The sequence below is a fragment of the Dermacentor albipictus genome, chromosome 1, assembly GCF_038994185.2.
Source record: "Dermacentor albipictus isolate Rhodes 1998 colony chromosome 1, USDA_Dalb.pri_finalv2, whole genome shotgun sequence".
Classification (NCBI taxonomy): domain Eukaryota; kingdom Metazoa; phylum Arthropoda; class Arachnida; order Ixodida; family Ixodidae; genus Dermacentor; species Dermacentor albipictus.
Genome location: NC_091821.1, coordinates 433,697,462 through 433,713,747, shown reverse-complemented (window position 1 = coordinate 433,713,747; position 16,286 = coordinate 433,697,462). Strand labels below are relative to the sequence as shown.

At 47.8% G+C, this 16,286-nt stretch overlaps 1 protein-coding gene across 2 annotated transcripts in view; it reads left to right on the top strand.

The window, feature by feature from the left end:
* LOC135908338 (uncharacterized) overlaps window positions 1-16,286 on the top strand; it is a 155,428-nt gene that overhangs the window by 70,522 nt on the left and 68,620 nt on the right. For both annotated transcript variants that reach the window (XM_065440102.2, XM_065440095.2), the window contains exons 11-13: window positions 1,039-1,104; window positions 1,193-1,258; window positions 8,930-9,030. In XM_065440102.2, coding sequence (XP_065296174.1) covers window positions 1,039-1,104; window positions 1,193-1,258; window positions 8,930-9,030 — 233 coding nt within the window. The remainder of the gene's footprint in view (window positions 1-1,038; window positions 1,105-1,192; window positions 1,259-8,929; window positions 9,031-16,286) is intronic.

The following is a 16,286-nucleotide window of genomic DNA, read 5'->3' as shown; positions in this document are numbered from 1 at the left end:
CAATGCTTGATTCTCAAAGACGTTCACAAAGACGTTCACAACTGGGCCCTTAATGCCATATTGGCCTCCGCCGTGCATCAGTCGTCGCACTTGCATGAATGGGATTCGCGGAGATACGAGTCTTACACTCACCGCATTAAGTTGTGGAAGGTGCGCTGGCCTCGAGGGATATTTGTAACCGTTTGTTGTCGAAATAACAACCAAAACAAGCGCGAACGAGACCGACCCAACAGAACCAAACAGGCACGGGCGAGAGCTGTGGCGCGAGCAGACGATAGTACGAAACGAGCGGATCGGCTGAGACCAGACACGAGTGCGCATCGAGCCGTAAGGAGGGTCCGCATGACACCAGCATCGCGCGCGCACGTCACTGAAGGGGCCGCTCTCATTGGTCTCCGCCATTCGCGGCTCGCGTCCTTCGTCTCCCACTCCAGCAAAGGGGGATGGAGCTGGTTACGAGGCCGACGACGACGCGAAACCCAGGAACGGACGCCAAAGAGCTGCGCTCTAAAATATTCAATTGGCTATTGTCTCGCCGGCAATGTCTTACTGCATGAAGCTGCAATAGTTACATTACATGGTTCGGCTCTGTAATGAAGATGAGATGTTCTTTGTTCACGCTCTGCGCCACGCCGTGGTGACGCAGACTTCGACTGCACACGTCTGTCTGCTGGGACCCCGTATTCCGCAAACATTTTTGTTTGCCGTCATGGTGTAACCCCCAATTGACATTTCACGTCCTGTTTTCTTCAAATATTTCTTCATTAATTGAAGCTTATAAGGTTTCCATAGCCTCCAATTTTAATTTCTTTGCAAGTGTTTGGGCAAAACGTGCGGCCTGGATGATCAGGATACTACTGCCTGGGTTGAACCTACATGCTTGGACGAACAGAGTCTGCCTCCTCGCTTTAGTTCAACTTCTGGATAGAACCATTACTTCCAGAAAAAACGGCGTTCGTCCTAATCGCGTCCTCGCGGTCACCACAGACGAGCTGAACTGCGGCTATCTTGAAACAACCGTAGCTCTCTTCTCTGCAGGACCTACTGGCGTTCCGCATGGTGCACATCATTCTCGGTGACGCAGCCACCCAGACTGCTATACAGGTATCCTGCACCTATAAAATCCCCATCTGCTACTGTTCTGTTGTCGAACTGTAACACAAGTGCACTTCGCTGCTGCTTATATCCGCAGGCATACGTCACCGCACATCTCTTTAATGACACGACCAGTGAAAAAGAAATGGCTGCTTTCAGCCCGGTAAGTGCGCTTCCCTAGCACGAGCGTTCTCGTGGTCCCATTACGCATTCCTTACCGGAAAAATTCTAGAAAAACCTATGTCGCTAGAGCCTAGGGGAAGTTCGACTATGCCGTTTCAGCCAACGTGAGAATGACGGACATCACGAACCTTCGTCCTTGTGGCTTCAAAGATCTTTCGAACTTAATAATATTTAGCAATATATTGCTGTAAATGTAACCAGGCCTCGCTTTGAAAACTTTAATTCCTGGAAATTTATCTAAAAACATTGGGAAAAAGCTGACGCCATGAGCGACGCCTGTAAAGAACGGCGGGTTGCACAACAAGACTGCCACCTTGCCACCTGATTACGACAAGGGGTGCAAGACGCGCACCTGCACCTCTCCGTGCTGCAGCTGCGAGGCGTTCAAAGAAGCGACCTTTGCGCTGGAACCCGCCGCCTTCCTCCAGCCCCTTCGACATGGTGACGGGACGAATTCGGTGTGTGGACAATGATTCCAGAGTTCCTCAACGCGGAGCTGATTTGACACGCCTGGAGAAGCTACCGCGGGAAGACTTATTTTTGTGCTTCTCAAGGTTTGGAGTGGCTCGGAACAATGAGCGACGCGCGATCGACAACGTCGATTTTCCGGAACGGCACCACCTTCAACACCGTCGCTTGGGCTTCGGAATGTGTGTGCCTTTGTGTCTGTAAACTGGTCTTCAGAGCAGCTGCGAGTTGGTGATGTGTAAACGAACAGCCGCCGCGTCGTGGACGGGCGGATCGAGTGTATAAAAACTGTGGTTGTGCGATTGTTGGACACACTTCTCTTGAGCAGTCATGTTAGACTGGTTCACTTCTCTCATGCAGTCCTGTTGGACTAATACTATTTTTCTCAAGCAGTCATGTTAGACTGAGTTAATTTCTGTAAATAAACCCCTTTTTCCTCGTTCTCGATGAGAAGCAGTTCTTCACTTCATCAACGATCTCAGCGTAAATAAGTTGGACGACGGCATGGGCCAGCTACCTTCGAATTCATGCCGTACTCCAATCTTGGCAAAGGACCACGGACGAAGGGATTGAGCCCCCAATCCTGACAACTGGCTGACAGCGGTGAGATGGACTTTGCGACATGGTGCTGTATCTGCGGTGAGTGCTTGGTTTTTGCTTTGACTCTCTAGGCTTCATTTTGTGGTTGTTCTGTTTAGAACAGTAGGGAAGCTAGATTGTTGTGTGTTAGCTAGGTTGTGTTTTCCTAGCTAAATTTAGAGAGCAGAATCAAGGCAGTAAAGCAGCAGTCATGGAGTTAAGGACACTGCTGAGAGACGAGTTGTTGATTGTTGGTGAGGAACTGGGCCTAAATGTACGCAAGGAAATGCTCAAATCGGAATTATTGGAGCTAATTTCCAATCAGGCCAGTGAGCAAGATATTGAAATGGGATTGGAACTTCTCAAAAAGAGAGAGAAACGGGAAAAAGAAAGAGAAGAACGGGACAGAGAAAAACGAGAGAGAGAGGAACGGGATAGAGAGAGAGAGGAACGCGATAAAGATCGCGAGATAACAAAAATGCAACTTGAACTTGAAAACAGACGTTTGGAGTTGTCTCAAGGAAGTGAAGGAGCTCTGGGTCGATCAAGTGAGGCAGAATCGTACCGCATGGACAGGCTATTAAAGCCATATGAGGTCGGGACCGACATAGGCTTGTTCCTAAGCAATTTTGAAAGGACTTGCGAAAAGATGAACTTCGGTCCGAGTACATGGCCACAGCGGTTGCTGTCTATGTTGCCGTGTGAGGCGGCGGAAGTAATCGCCAGATTGAGTGTGCAGGATGCATATGATTATGCAAAAGTTAAGGCTAGTCTCCTGAAGAAATACCGCCTTTCAGCCGAAGCTTTTCGGCAAAGGTTTAGGAGCACAGGCAAGAAAGATAGCGAGGGCTATCCGGAGTTTGCATATAGCTTAAAGGCCAACCTAGTCGAGTGGCTTAAAAGCGCGGAAGCGTACGACAGCAGAGACATGATCATTGAATGCATGTGTCTAGAGCAGTTTTACAAAACCATTCCCCAAGCTGTGAAACTGTGGGTGCAAGATAGAGGTAATGTAAACACTGTGGAAAGGGCGGCTGAATTAGCCGAAGAGTACGCAACCCGTAGAAAGTTGAACGCCGAGGAGGGAAACTGGGACGGTCGAAATGGACCGCGGAAGCCATTTCCGTTCAAAAAGGGTGCGCAAGCTAGACGATCCGAGCCTGTAGACATGGCGGAAAAGCCCGCAGAAAAGAGCGAGGAGAAAGTTAACGGAGAAACCGCACAAAAAGAACAGAAAAGAAAATTCGAATCTGTCAGACCAATTCGCTGTTACAAATGCCACAAACTGGGACATATAGCTGTAAACTGCGAGAAGCCAAGCGTAGTTTTTTCCTACGTGGAGGAAAAGGATGAGAATATGGAACTTTTAAGTCCATATCTCCACGACCTGCAAGTTAATGGAAAACCATGCCGAGTGCTAAGAGACAGTGCCGCCACGCTGGACATTGTCCATCCGTCTTACGTGATGGTAGAGGACTTCACCGGAGAAGTAGCATGGATAAAACAGGTTGTAGAAGAACACAGCGTGTGTCTGCCCATGGCCAAAGTCAAAATCAGTGGACCATTCGGGGAGCTAGAGACTGAGGCTGCAGTTTCCAAATTTTTGTCACTGCAGTATCCCTACATCTTTTCGAATCGTTCGAATCAGTTACTGCGTGACAGAGGGCTCAAACTGGGAGAGGGCATAGTACAGGCATTGACCCGAGGCCAAGCTCGTAAGATCGCGGCGCTTTCGGCTGAAAATGCTCAAGCTCCTCCAGCTGAAGCAGAAAAGGGGATAGCTTCAATACCCGAATCCGAGCTAGGCCCGAGGGACAAAAGAACAGTTGAGGAGAGCCTGCCAGTCGACCAGCTCAATGAGAGCGTAGCACTAGAGTGTCAGAGTTCTAGCCTGCAGGAAGAGCATGCAGACGCGCTCCCAAGCGAGACAGGGTCGTTGTTATCACCGGCCTCAAAGAACTTTGATCAACTCTTACGCGTGGATAGAGAGTCACTGGCAGCTGAGCAAAAGAATGATGAGAGCTTAGCTAAATTACGTGACACAGCTAAAGAAGGCATTGCTAGGCGCAACGTAACGATACATGAGAGAGGAGGATTGTTGTATCGGCATTACAGAGATCGAAAGGGTAAGATTTTAGATCAGTTAGTCATACCTACTAAGTATAGGGAGGACCTTTTGAGTCTTTGTCATGGAAATGGGTGGTCCGGCCACCTAGGCATAAACAAATCAAAGGAAAGATTGCTTATGGAGTACTACTGGCCTGGCTGTTTCAAAGATGTAGAAAACTTTGTAAGATCATGCGACGCCTGCCAGCGTTCTGGTAAACCAGGAGAGACTTGGAAAGCTCCACTGAAGGTAGTGCCCTTAATAACAGAGCCTTTCAGACGACTTGTAATAGACACGGTAGGGCCTCTTCCAAAAACAAAATCAGGCTACAGGTACTTGTTTACCATGCTGTGTCCGGCCACCAAGTTTCCAGAAGCAATCCCTTTGAAAGAGCTCAGCTCCACTGAAGTAGTAGACGCGCTTTTGACAGTGTTTGCACGAGTTGGGTTTCCAGCCGAAATTCAGGCAGATCAAGGGTCAGTATTCACGAGCGCACTGACTTCCACATTCTTGCAAAAGTGCGGGGTAAAGTTAATACACAGTTCTGTCTATCACCCTCAGTCGAACAGTGTAGAGAGGTGGCATTCGGTGCTTAAGCGAGTTTTGCGTGCGCTCTGTTACGAGCACAAGGAGGACTGGGAGAACTGTCTGCCGGCAACTTTGTTTGCTTTGCGAACGGTTCCACATGAAGCGACAGGGTTCTCACCAGCAGAACTAGTGTATGGGAGGACACTCCGGTCTCCACTGAGAATGTTAAGAGAGATGTGGGAGGAAAGAGGGGAGAGTCCAACCGTGGTTGAATACGTGCTAAATTTACTGGAGCGGCTAAGCGCAACCCAAGAACTAGTCGGAAAGAACATGGCACTAGCTCAAAAGAACGCCAAATTCTATTATGACAAGAATGCGAGGCTTCGTACGTTTAACGCCGGAGACCAGGTAATGATCCTCAAACCTTCAAGAAAGAACAAGCTTGAAGTTCACTGGGACGGGCCCGTTAAAGTGTTGCACAAACTTTCAGAAACTAACTATGCTTTGAGAATGCCCGGTCGCAGGAAGGAAGTGAGGATATATCACTGTAATTTGATGAAGCCGTATGTAGAGCGGAGCGGAGTCGTTAACTATACTGTCAAAGAGCCGGATGACATCGGTACCAAGTTTAAGGAGTATAGGGCAACCTCCAACTCTGAAATCGGCCTAGAAGAAGTAGTAGAACACTCGGTAAGCTCGCATGCTCTAAGACCCGAGCAGCTAGATGAGCTAAAAGGGGTGTTAGGGGAATATCTCGACAGATTCAGCGATCGGCCGGGTAGAACCGAACTGATAACGCATGAAATTGAGCTGACCTCTACCGAACCAGTAAGATCAAAACCTTACAGGGTGTCTCCAAGACAGAGAGAGATTATGGAGGCAGAGATACAGCGCATGCTAGAGTTGGGAGTTATTGAGCCCGCTGAGAGTGACTACACGTCACCGCTAATACTCGTAGAAACCCCTAACAAGGACCCTCGTCCGTGTGTTGACTACAGGAAGTTAAATGCGATCACTAGGGATCAGCTGTACCCGATACCCAACATTGAGGAACGAATTGAAAGAGTTAGCGCTGCTAAATACATTTCAACTATAGATCTCGTGCGGGGGTACTGGCAAGTTCCCCTTTCAGAAAGTGCCAGCCGCTATGCTGCATTCATCTCGCCTGTGGGCACTTTTCGCCCTCTCGCACTCAGCTTCGGGCTGAAGAACGCGCCGTTTAGCTTCTCTAAGTTAATGGATATTGTCCTAAAAGACTTGCAGGAGTTCGCCTTACCTTATCTTGATGATGTAGCCATTTTTTCGGACAGCTGGGAACAACACGTATCGCACCTCAAACAGGTGTTCTCACGGTTGAGGGAAGCCGGCTTAACGATGAAAGCGGAAAAGTGTAGGTTTGGTTGTTCGCAGGTTACTTATCTGGGCCATGTTGTTGGTCAGGGCATGAGACGGCCGGCTGAGCTGAAAATAGCTACGATTAGAGATTTTTCTCAGCCGCGCACGAAAACGGACGTTCGTTCATTTTTGGGACTTGTGGGGTACTATCAACGGTACATTCCGAATTACTCGCAATTGGCAAGTCCATTAACAGACGCCCTCCGGAAGGGAGCACCGAGTAACGTACTCTGGGATAAGGACAAAGAGAACGCTTTCCAAAGTTTGAAAACGCTATTGGTTTCTCGCCCTGTGCTTCGCGCGCCAGACTACACTAAGGAATTCATAGTTCAATGCGACGCAAGCGACAGAGGTATGGGCGTGGTACTTAGTCAAGTCGGCGACGATAACGAGGAGCATCCTATCCTCTACGCCAGCCGTAAACTAAATGTAAGAGAGGAAGCCTACAGCGCTTCAGAGAAGGAATGCGCTTGTTTGGTTTGGGCCGCCCAGAAGTTGTCGTGTTATTTGTACGGAGCGAAGTTCATCTTCGAGACCGACCACTGTCCTCTGACGTGGCTCAATCAAATGTCACACAAAAACGGCCGCTTGCTCCGATGGAGCCTCACTCTCCAAGAGTACAACTTCTCCGTTAGATATAAGAAGGGAAAGTTGCATAGCAATGCGGATGGTTTGAGCAGGCTAATTTGAATTCTGCGTTTGGGGGTCCCGCCTAAATTTTAGGGTTACTAGTGTTAATTTTATTAAGCGAAGAAGATCCCCTCTCGTTTAGCAGGATTCCCTCCATGATTGCTGAATTTGTCAGCAGGAATTTGCTTCAGAAATTGGCATAGTGAAATGCAGCATTTTTTTTGTTTCTGCACTTATGTTGTTGTTGTTTTTTTTGAAGCCTAGCGAGTCTAAAGTGAGAGCCAATGCACGTCATCTCGGCGCAGAGCCGTGTTGTGGGGTTCATTTTGCAGTTGCCTGTCCTTGTTGGATGTTTTGGGGCGGTGACATCAATGCACAGGTGGTCGCTGCGAGCCAAGACATCAATCCCCCCCTGACCAGCAGCCATTCTCTTCCTGCCTAGCGGTTGTCAGCGCTAGACAGTCGAGACTTTTGGGGCCATGGAGGCGCTGTAAAGAACGGCGGGTTGCACAACAAGACTGCCACCTTGCCACCTGATTACGACAAGGGGTGCAAGACGCGCACCTGCACCTCTCCGTGCTGCAGCTGCGAGGCGTTCAAAGAAGCGACCTTTGCGCTGGAACCCGCCGCCTTCCTCCAGCCCCTTCGACATGGTGACGGGACGAATTCGGTGTGTGGACAATGATTCCAGAGTTCCTCAACGCGGGGCTGATTTGACACGCCTGGAGAAGCTACCGCGGGAAGACTTATTTTTGTGCTTCTCAAGGTTTGGAGTGGCTCGGAACAATGAGCGACGCGCGATCGACAACGTCGATTTTCCGGAACGGCACCACCTTCAACACCGTCGCTTGGGCTTCGGAATGTGTGTGCCTTTGTGTCTGTAAACTGGTCTTCAGAGCAGCTGCGAGTTGGTGATGTGTAAACGAACAGCCGCCGCGTCGTGGACGGGCGGATCGAGTGTATAAAAACTGTGGTTGTGCGATTGTTGGACACACTTCTCTTGAGCAGTCATGTTAGACTGGTTCACTTCTCTCATGCAGTCCTGTTGGACTAATACTATTTTTCTCAAGCAGTCATGTTAGACTGAGTTAATTTCTGTAAATAAACCCCTTTTTCCTCGTTCTCGATGAGAAGCAGTTCTTCACTTCATCAACGATCTCAGCGTAAATAAGTTGGACGACGGCATGGGCCAGCTACCTTCGAATTCATGCCGTACTCCAATCTTGGCAAAGGACCACGGACGAAGGGATTGAGCCCCCAATCCTGACACGCCGCTGAAGCCGCAAGCACGAACATTTTGACAAATCCAGTCACTTCCCATCGTTCCCAAGTATGTATGTATGTATGTATGTATGGATGGATGGATGGATGGATGGATGGATGGATGGATGGATGGATGGATGGATGGATGGATGGATGGATGAATGGATGGATGGATGGATGGATGGATGGATGGATGGATGGATGGATGGATGGATGGATGGATGGACGGACGGACGGACGGACGGACGCATGGAGGAAAATTTCCCAATCGAATTTATTTTTAAGAGACTAAGCTCTACGAAACAGCTACGACCATAGTTAAGTTTAAATTGCACATTAACTGTCACGAGCATGTTATGTGCTTTACGCACTTTAGCGCTACGCGAACACACAATGTGGAGGATCTAGACACTGCTTCTTACGTGTTCCGGTTGTAGTATGCATTTTATCAACTAGCTCATCAGTTCGGTGTGTTACATTTCTTCGCATGTAATATCGCTTTGTAAGAAATTGTGTCCAACAGTAACAGTTCACTTTTTGTCGCGTTCGGAAGAAGTATATTTGATGTTGACCAGCAACTGTCACTCATGCAAGGTACACGAAGAAAGGCTAAACTTAAAAAGCATGATCATCGTACGCTACAGAACGTTGTTTGCTCACACAACGTTTACACCTTCGCAGATTACTGCAGAAAACATCGATCACTGGCGCAAGGAAACTTTCAAGACAAAGAAGCTGAAAAGGCTGTTGGGAGCCACAAAAAAGATCACATGGGAGGAACCGTAAGCGAACCTTTGCGTGTCTGCGTGAACACCAGGCTCGGTGCAGGCAGCATTTTCCCTTTCACTGCTTGCAACAAGTTGTTCAAAAGCCGATTGTCGGCCAGCATGGTCGCTATTTCCTACAGTCTCCGACGTCTGGAGTGTCTTCGTCCTCCACCTTGCTGGTCTTCTAGGCCTGTTGGATGCATTGCGTGCTGCGGCCAAGATGCGTGGCCTATCAGTCAATGCGAGCGTTACCCTCGTATTCATAAGTGTGTCTTAGCTTGTTTAGAAAACTCAGAATACTTGGAATGCTTGAAAGATAAGTACCAAAAAAATGGCACCATGACGATCAGACAAAGAGCTTTGTTCTAGACATTCCGTCATTTTCTTCGAGGCGTGACGTAGGCGCTACACTTATAAAATCGCGTAGATGGCCTCGTTTCGCTCTCGTTACGGGACGCAAACTTGACCTTTTGGTTAAGAAACTGAAAAAAGGTACTGAACGTATCTCTCCTGGTAAAGCAATACAGTTTGCCTCCTCAGTAAAAAAAACAAAAGTCTCAACTTCGCACAAAAGGCGAAGAGTCGATAGTGATATCAAACTAGTGGACAGCTATACGAAGTTAGGATAGTAGTTTTAGTTGGCGTCATCATCATCATCATCATCATCACCATCCGCCTGGCTACGCCCACTGCAGGGCGAAGGCCTCTCCCATATTTCTCCAACTACCCCATTCATGTACTAATTGTGACCATGTCGTCCCTGCAAACTTCTTAATCTCATCCGCCCACCTAACTTTCTGCCGCCCTCTGCTACGTTTCCCTTCCCTTGGAATCCGATGTTCATTCCCTTGGAATGAACATCGGTTATCTTCCCTCCTCATTACATGTGCTGCCCATACCCATTTCTTTTCCTTGATTTCAACTAAGATGTCATTAACTCGCGTTTGTTCCCTCACCCAATCCGCTCTTTTCCTGTCCCTTAACGTTACACCCATCATTCTTCTTTCCATAGCTCGTTGCGTCGTCCCCTATTATTTGCCGTACAAACGTGTAAATACAGGCGCACTAACTAAACAAGCATGATGTCACGCGTGCACAAACAAACATGAACACATCCGACTCGATGACCGTAGATACTAGTGAAGTGACATTCGTGCTGTCCATCGCTTCAGCGAAAAGTGAGCGCCGAGAACACACAGCACTCGCAAAGCTACGAGCCGCCGACGCGCCTAAACTCTGTCCCCAACGCAGATCGCTCTCAAGATAGCGGGCGGGAGACCGCGAGCAGCCGGCACCCGCTCAGATGCAGCCGTAGTGGAACGCCGTCCCAACTTCTCTCCCCTCGGTGCCTCGCACACGACGGGAGACGGCGCGCTTCCTGCCCGATTTCGTCTCTTTCGAGCGGGCGAGATTCGGCCGCCATCGTCGGCTCCCTGTAGCAAGCCTTCGCTCGCACATACAGCGTAGGGCGCGCGGCGTCGGTGTTGTTGCCCTTAGACTTGATACGAAACCTCACAGCGACGCCGACAACGGAAATGCGCTTCAAGTGTCCGTAATCGTTGCTCTCGGAATAATAAAGCACCCAGCTCAAAGCTTGCGACCACCCGCCGTGGTTACTTAGTAACTATGGTGTTATGCTGCTAAGCACGAGATCGCGGGATGGAATGCCAGCCGCGGCAGCCGCATATCGATGGCGGCGAAATTCGAAAACACCCGTGTGCTTAGATTTAGGTGTACATTAAAGAACCCCAGGTGGTCCAAATTTCCGGCGTCCCCCACTATAGCGTGCCTCATAATCCGATCGTGGTTTTGGCGCGTAAATACCCATTATTTTTTAAAGCTTACGAGTATCCCGTCAAAAGCGTCTCTCGCTTCCGTCGTCGGCTGCATTGAAGACGTCGTCTGGTTCATTGACAAGAATGGGTGTCACCAAGAAGCGGAAGTAGTCAACGTATATTGGCGCCAACGTGTTTGTTTTCTGCTTTGAGACAGCATACGCAGCCGACCAATGGTAATGAGCGCACGTTCTAGGCCGCGTTATCGCTATCTCGTGAAATAGAAGTGACTCAGCCCTACTCAGCTGGCTGAGAAGCGGCCGACGCGCCTGCGCGACGGAAGCGCCAGTGCTGCCATCTCTCGTTCACTTTGCTGCTGACTCGCACCACATGAGGCAGTTCAAGGCACCGCCTTGCCTAAATTTGCTTTCATAAATTACAAGGTCGCCGTTTATTGTCTTGCCATCTGATCTTGATTGCGATAGGAACGCAACAGTGAACAGTGCAAAATGTCGCAGGTTTGTAATGTCCAACGAATAATATTTTAAATGTACGCGTATGTCTAAAAACAAGGTGCGATCAACGCACAGATTAAATTACACAACGCCTCCGTATGTACTACTCAGTCAGCTCCCATAGTATTGACTCCAGCATAACTTTAGGATTCCCTCAACATGATGAGCTGGAGGACAGATCTCGCCTTATTTACCGTGGACACTTCTCAGCTGCTACAAATAATCAGACGTCGTCATCCCGCCCAATGCAAAGTCATCCTGCTAGGCGAATGCTGCGTAGAGGCGCGGCTGAACGACACCTCATAAATCACGCTCCTCTTACCTTTCAGCTTTCTCACCTTTCTTACCTTTCAGTTCACCCCATTCCCGCGTAGACCTTGAAACCATCCGCTCCCAACGAATTTTTTCAATACTGCTATTTAACTTCATGCGAAAAATTCGCCCTATACGACTCTTAATGGAGGTATGCAAGATTTCGGGCCATCATAGCATATTGCAGCTTGATGTGGCGTCAGGTCAAGGAATACATCCATCCTATCGACTGCAACGTCAGGTTCTAGAAAATGGAGGAAGAGGGGTTTATTGGCTTAGTTACACGGCTTCAGTACGGATGCCCACTCCACGCGGGAGCAAGTTAAACGTCCGAGTTCACATCAGGACGCTCTTTGCACTGCTCGATATGTATCCGCTTTTCATACCATCGTCTTCCTTAGGCAAGTCAACTAGGGAATCTGAAAACTGTCCAACAACAAATCACAATCGTCAAATCCGTTGCGATACCACGCCCATGCTTGCAACACTACGCAGTAACCCCACCTCCGAAGCCCGATGCTTGGGAATATGCGGCAAGAAAGCAACCGGCCAATGCGAGGTCGCCGTCGTTGTTTGGTAGCATTTAATGGGACCCCCCTTAGTGTGGGGTTGGTTGCTTTTCGTGGACCACCACGTTGCGTTGACCTCTGGATAGACGCTGATGGATGGATGGGTGGTGGTTCTGCCTCGTGGCAAACGTCTAACTGCGAATCCTAGGTCGCCGTCGTTGTTTGATAGCATTAGGAAAAACGCAAAGTGACCCGTCTCGCGCGTTGCACTCGCTACAAAACATGGCATTCTGTGGACCTCTAAGACAGGAGATTACATTTTTTTCTCTTCGAGGACCAGGCAGGCGCGAGTGAACTTTCCTGAAACTCATCGCGCAGACCTCGGCCGTAGAGGCATGCAGTTCTCCAAAAAAGTTACTTGAAGGTATCTCTTGCGTTAGTGTCTAAAAGAGATGCGCATGTGTGGCGGTGTAGCCGGTGTTGGAACGACTGCATAGATGTGCCACTTGGTTTTTGTGGCTTCACAAGGATTTGCGACTATGTTTCTTGTTCCTTCTGGGACAAGGTATTGCGTTAGAAAATACAATTCGCGATGATTACGCATGTGCGCGGCAGGGTCTTGCTGTATTTGGTAATCGCTGCTTGAATATTTAAACATGTAAAGCGTGTAACGGATAACGCCGCTAAAAGGTATGACGAATGCACGAGCATGCAAATTGGACAGCTCCATGTACATACAAACCATCATTCCCGTGGCATTTGAGACATCGCAAAGCCAGAGTTAAATCTAGGATTTTTTTTTTTTTTGTAGGAATCTCTACGTCGAGGCAGGGCTACGCAGTAGCCTAATAATGTGCTGAACTGTGCGAGTTCCGTCCGCGTTTTTGTCTTCGTGCACACTAAACATTCTGGCACCTTTATGGAGCGCATAAAGGGTGTTTGGTTGTTCCAAGGCAAGCACGCTCACTTTGAAGGTGAAAGACAGAATTCTTTTTAGGGCCCAACGAAGTGCCTTGCTTGCCGATTGGCGATTTTCTCAGGCAAGTATATAGTTAAAATAACTGCAATAGACGACCGAAAAGAGAACTAAATACACTTTCAAAGCGATCGTTGTCAAAATCTCTTCTCAGGTATTTCTGTGCGTCCAAGGTTGTCAGAATTATTAGACTATTTTCAACTACGTCTTTTCTGATCTCGCGTCCAGTTAAAATGACACTAAAGCAAAACAATAAATCAATTTCTACTGATATAGCATTCTATGAGAACTATATTGTCGTTAATTAGACAATTATGTCATTTGTTAAAAGACAAAGTGAAACTCACAGCTTCATTTTTTTTTTTTCGCGCCGAAACACCAAAGGCGGCACGTTAGTGTGAGGTCACGTATTTTGAAGTATATTCTGTTTTGGGATGCGTTGACTCAGTAAAAGTTCGCGAAGCTTGTCATATTCAGCCTATGGCTCCTTTAGGGCACAATGACCAGGAAGTCGAAAGCTTTTATGAAGACATGAAATCGGCGATGGGTAAAGTCAAAACAAAATACACTATACTGATGGGCGACTTCAATGCCAGGGTAGGCAAGAAGCAGGCTGGAGACAAGTCAGTGGGGAAATATGGCATAGGCTCTAGGAATAGCAGAGGAGAGTTATTAGTAGAGTTTGCAGAACAGAATAATATGCGGACAATGAATACCTTTTTCCGCAAGCGGGTTAGTCGAAAGTGGACGTGGAGGAGCCCGAATGGTGAGACTAGAAATGAAATCGACTTCATACTCTGCGCGAACCCTGGCATCATACAAGATGTAGACGTGCTCGGCAAGGTACGCTGCAGTGACCATAGGATGGTAAGAATTTGAATTAGCCTAGACTTGAGGAGGGAATGGAAGAAACTGGTACACAAGAAGCCAATCAATGAGTTAGCGGTAAGAGGGAAACTAGAGGAATTCCGGATCAAGCTACAGAACAGGTATTCGGCTTCAACTCAGGAAGAGCACCTTAGTGTTGAAGCAATGAACGACAATCTCATGGGCATCATTAAGGAGTGCGCAATAGAAGTCGGTGGTAATGCCGTTAGACAGGAAACCAGTAAGCTATCGCAGGAGACGAAAGATCTGATCAAGAAACGCCAATGTATGAAAGCCTCTAACCCTACAGCTAGAATATAACTGGCAGAACTTTCTAAGTTAATCAACAAGCGTAAGACAGCGGACATCAGGAACTATAATATGGATAGAATGGAACAGGTTCTCAGGAACGGAGGAAGCCTAAAAACACTGAAGAAGAAACTAGGAATTGGCAAGAATCAGATGTATGCGTTAAGAGACAAAGCCGGCAATATCTTTACTAATATGGATGAGATAGTACAAGTGGCTGAGGAGTTCTATAGAGATTTATACAGTATCAGTGGCACCCACGACGATAGTGGAAGAGAGAATAGCCTAGAGGAATTCGAAATCCCACAGGTAACGCCAGAAGAAGTAAAGAAAGCCTTAGGAGCTATGCAAAGGGGGAAGGCAGCTGGGGAGGATCAGGTAACAGCAGATTTGTTGAAGGATGGTGGTCAGATTGTTCTAGAGAAACTGGCCACCCTGTATACGCAATGCCTCATAACGTCGAGCATACCGGAATCTTGGAAAAACGCTAACATAATCCTAATCTATAAGAAACGGGACGCCAAAGACTTTAAAACTTATAGACCGATCAGCTTACTGTCCGTTGCCTACAAAGTATTTACTAAGGTAATCGCAAATAGAATCGGGAACACCTTAGAGTTCTGTCAACCAAAAAACCAGGCAGGATTCCATATAGGCTACTCAACAATAGACCATATTCACACTATCAATCAAGTGATAGAGAAATGGGCAGAATACAACCAACCCTTATATATAGCTTTCATTGATTGATTCATTGAAGCGTTTGATTCAGTCGAAACCTCAGCAGTCATGGAGGCATTACGGAATCAGGGTGTAGATGAGCCATATGTAAAAATACTGGAAGATATCTATAGCGGCTCCACAGCCACCGTAGTCCTCCACAAAGAAAGCAAAACCCTTATAAAGAAAGGCGTCAGACAGGGAGATACGATATCTCCAATGCTATTCACAGCATGTTTACAGGATGTATTCAGAGGCCTGGAGTGGGAAGAATTGGTGATAAAAGTTGATGGAGAATACCTTAGCAACTTGCGATTCGCTGATGATATTGCCTTGCTTAGTAACTCTGGAGACCAATTGCAATGCATGCTCACTGACCTGGAGAGGCAAAGCAGAAGGGTGGGTCTGAAAATTATTCTGCAGAAAACTAAAGTATTGTTTAACAGTCTCGGAAGAGAACAGCAGTTTACGATAGGTAGCCAAGCCCTGGAAGTGGTAAGGGAATACATCTACTTAGGGCAGGTAGTGACCAAGGATCCGGATCATGAGACTGACATAACTAGAAGAATAAGAATGGGTTAGGGTGCGTTTGGCAGGCATTCTCAAATCATGTACAGCGGGTTGCCATTATCCCTCAAGAGAAAAGTGTATAATAGCTGTGTCTTACCAGTGCTCACCTACGGGGCAGAAACCTGGAGGCTTACGAAAAGGGTCCTGCTGAAATTGAGGACGACGCAACGAGCTATGGAAAGAAGAATGATGGGTGTAACGTTAAGGGATTAGAAAAGAGCAGATTGGGTGAGGCAACAAACGCGGGTAAACGACATCTTAGTTGAAATCAAGAAAAAGAAATGGGCATGGGCCGGACATGTAATGAGGAGTGAAGATAACCGATGGTCACTAAGGGTTACGGACTGGATTCCAAGGGAAGGGAAGCGTAGCAGGGGGCGGCAGAAAGTTAGGTGGGCGGATGACATAAAGACGTTTGCAGGGACAACATGGCCACAATTAGTACATGACCGTGGTAGTTGGAGAAGTATGGGAGAGGCCTTTGCCCTGCAGTGGGCGTAACTAGGCTGATGATGATGATGTAGTCAGTCTTTACCGCTAAAAGATTAACTGGAATCTAGCAGACGCTGTCACACTCCATGACGTCACAGCGGCGAGCTGGTGCGGGAATTTCAAGGTGGCGTCGCCACCCGTCTATTGTATTTCTCGTTTTTCCTTTTTTTTCTACCTACCAAGCGGCTTCTCTCGGTAGAAGTGGAGTTTTCGGTACTGTGCAAAA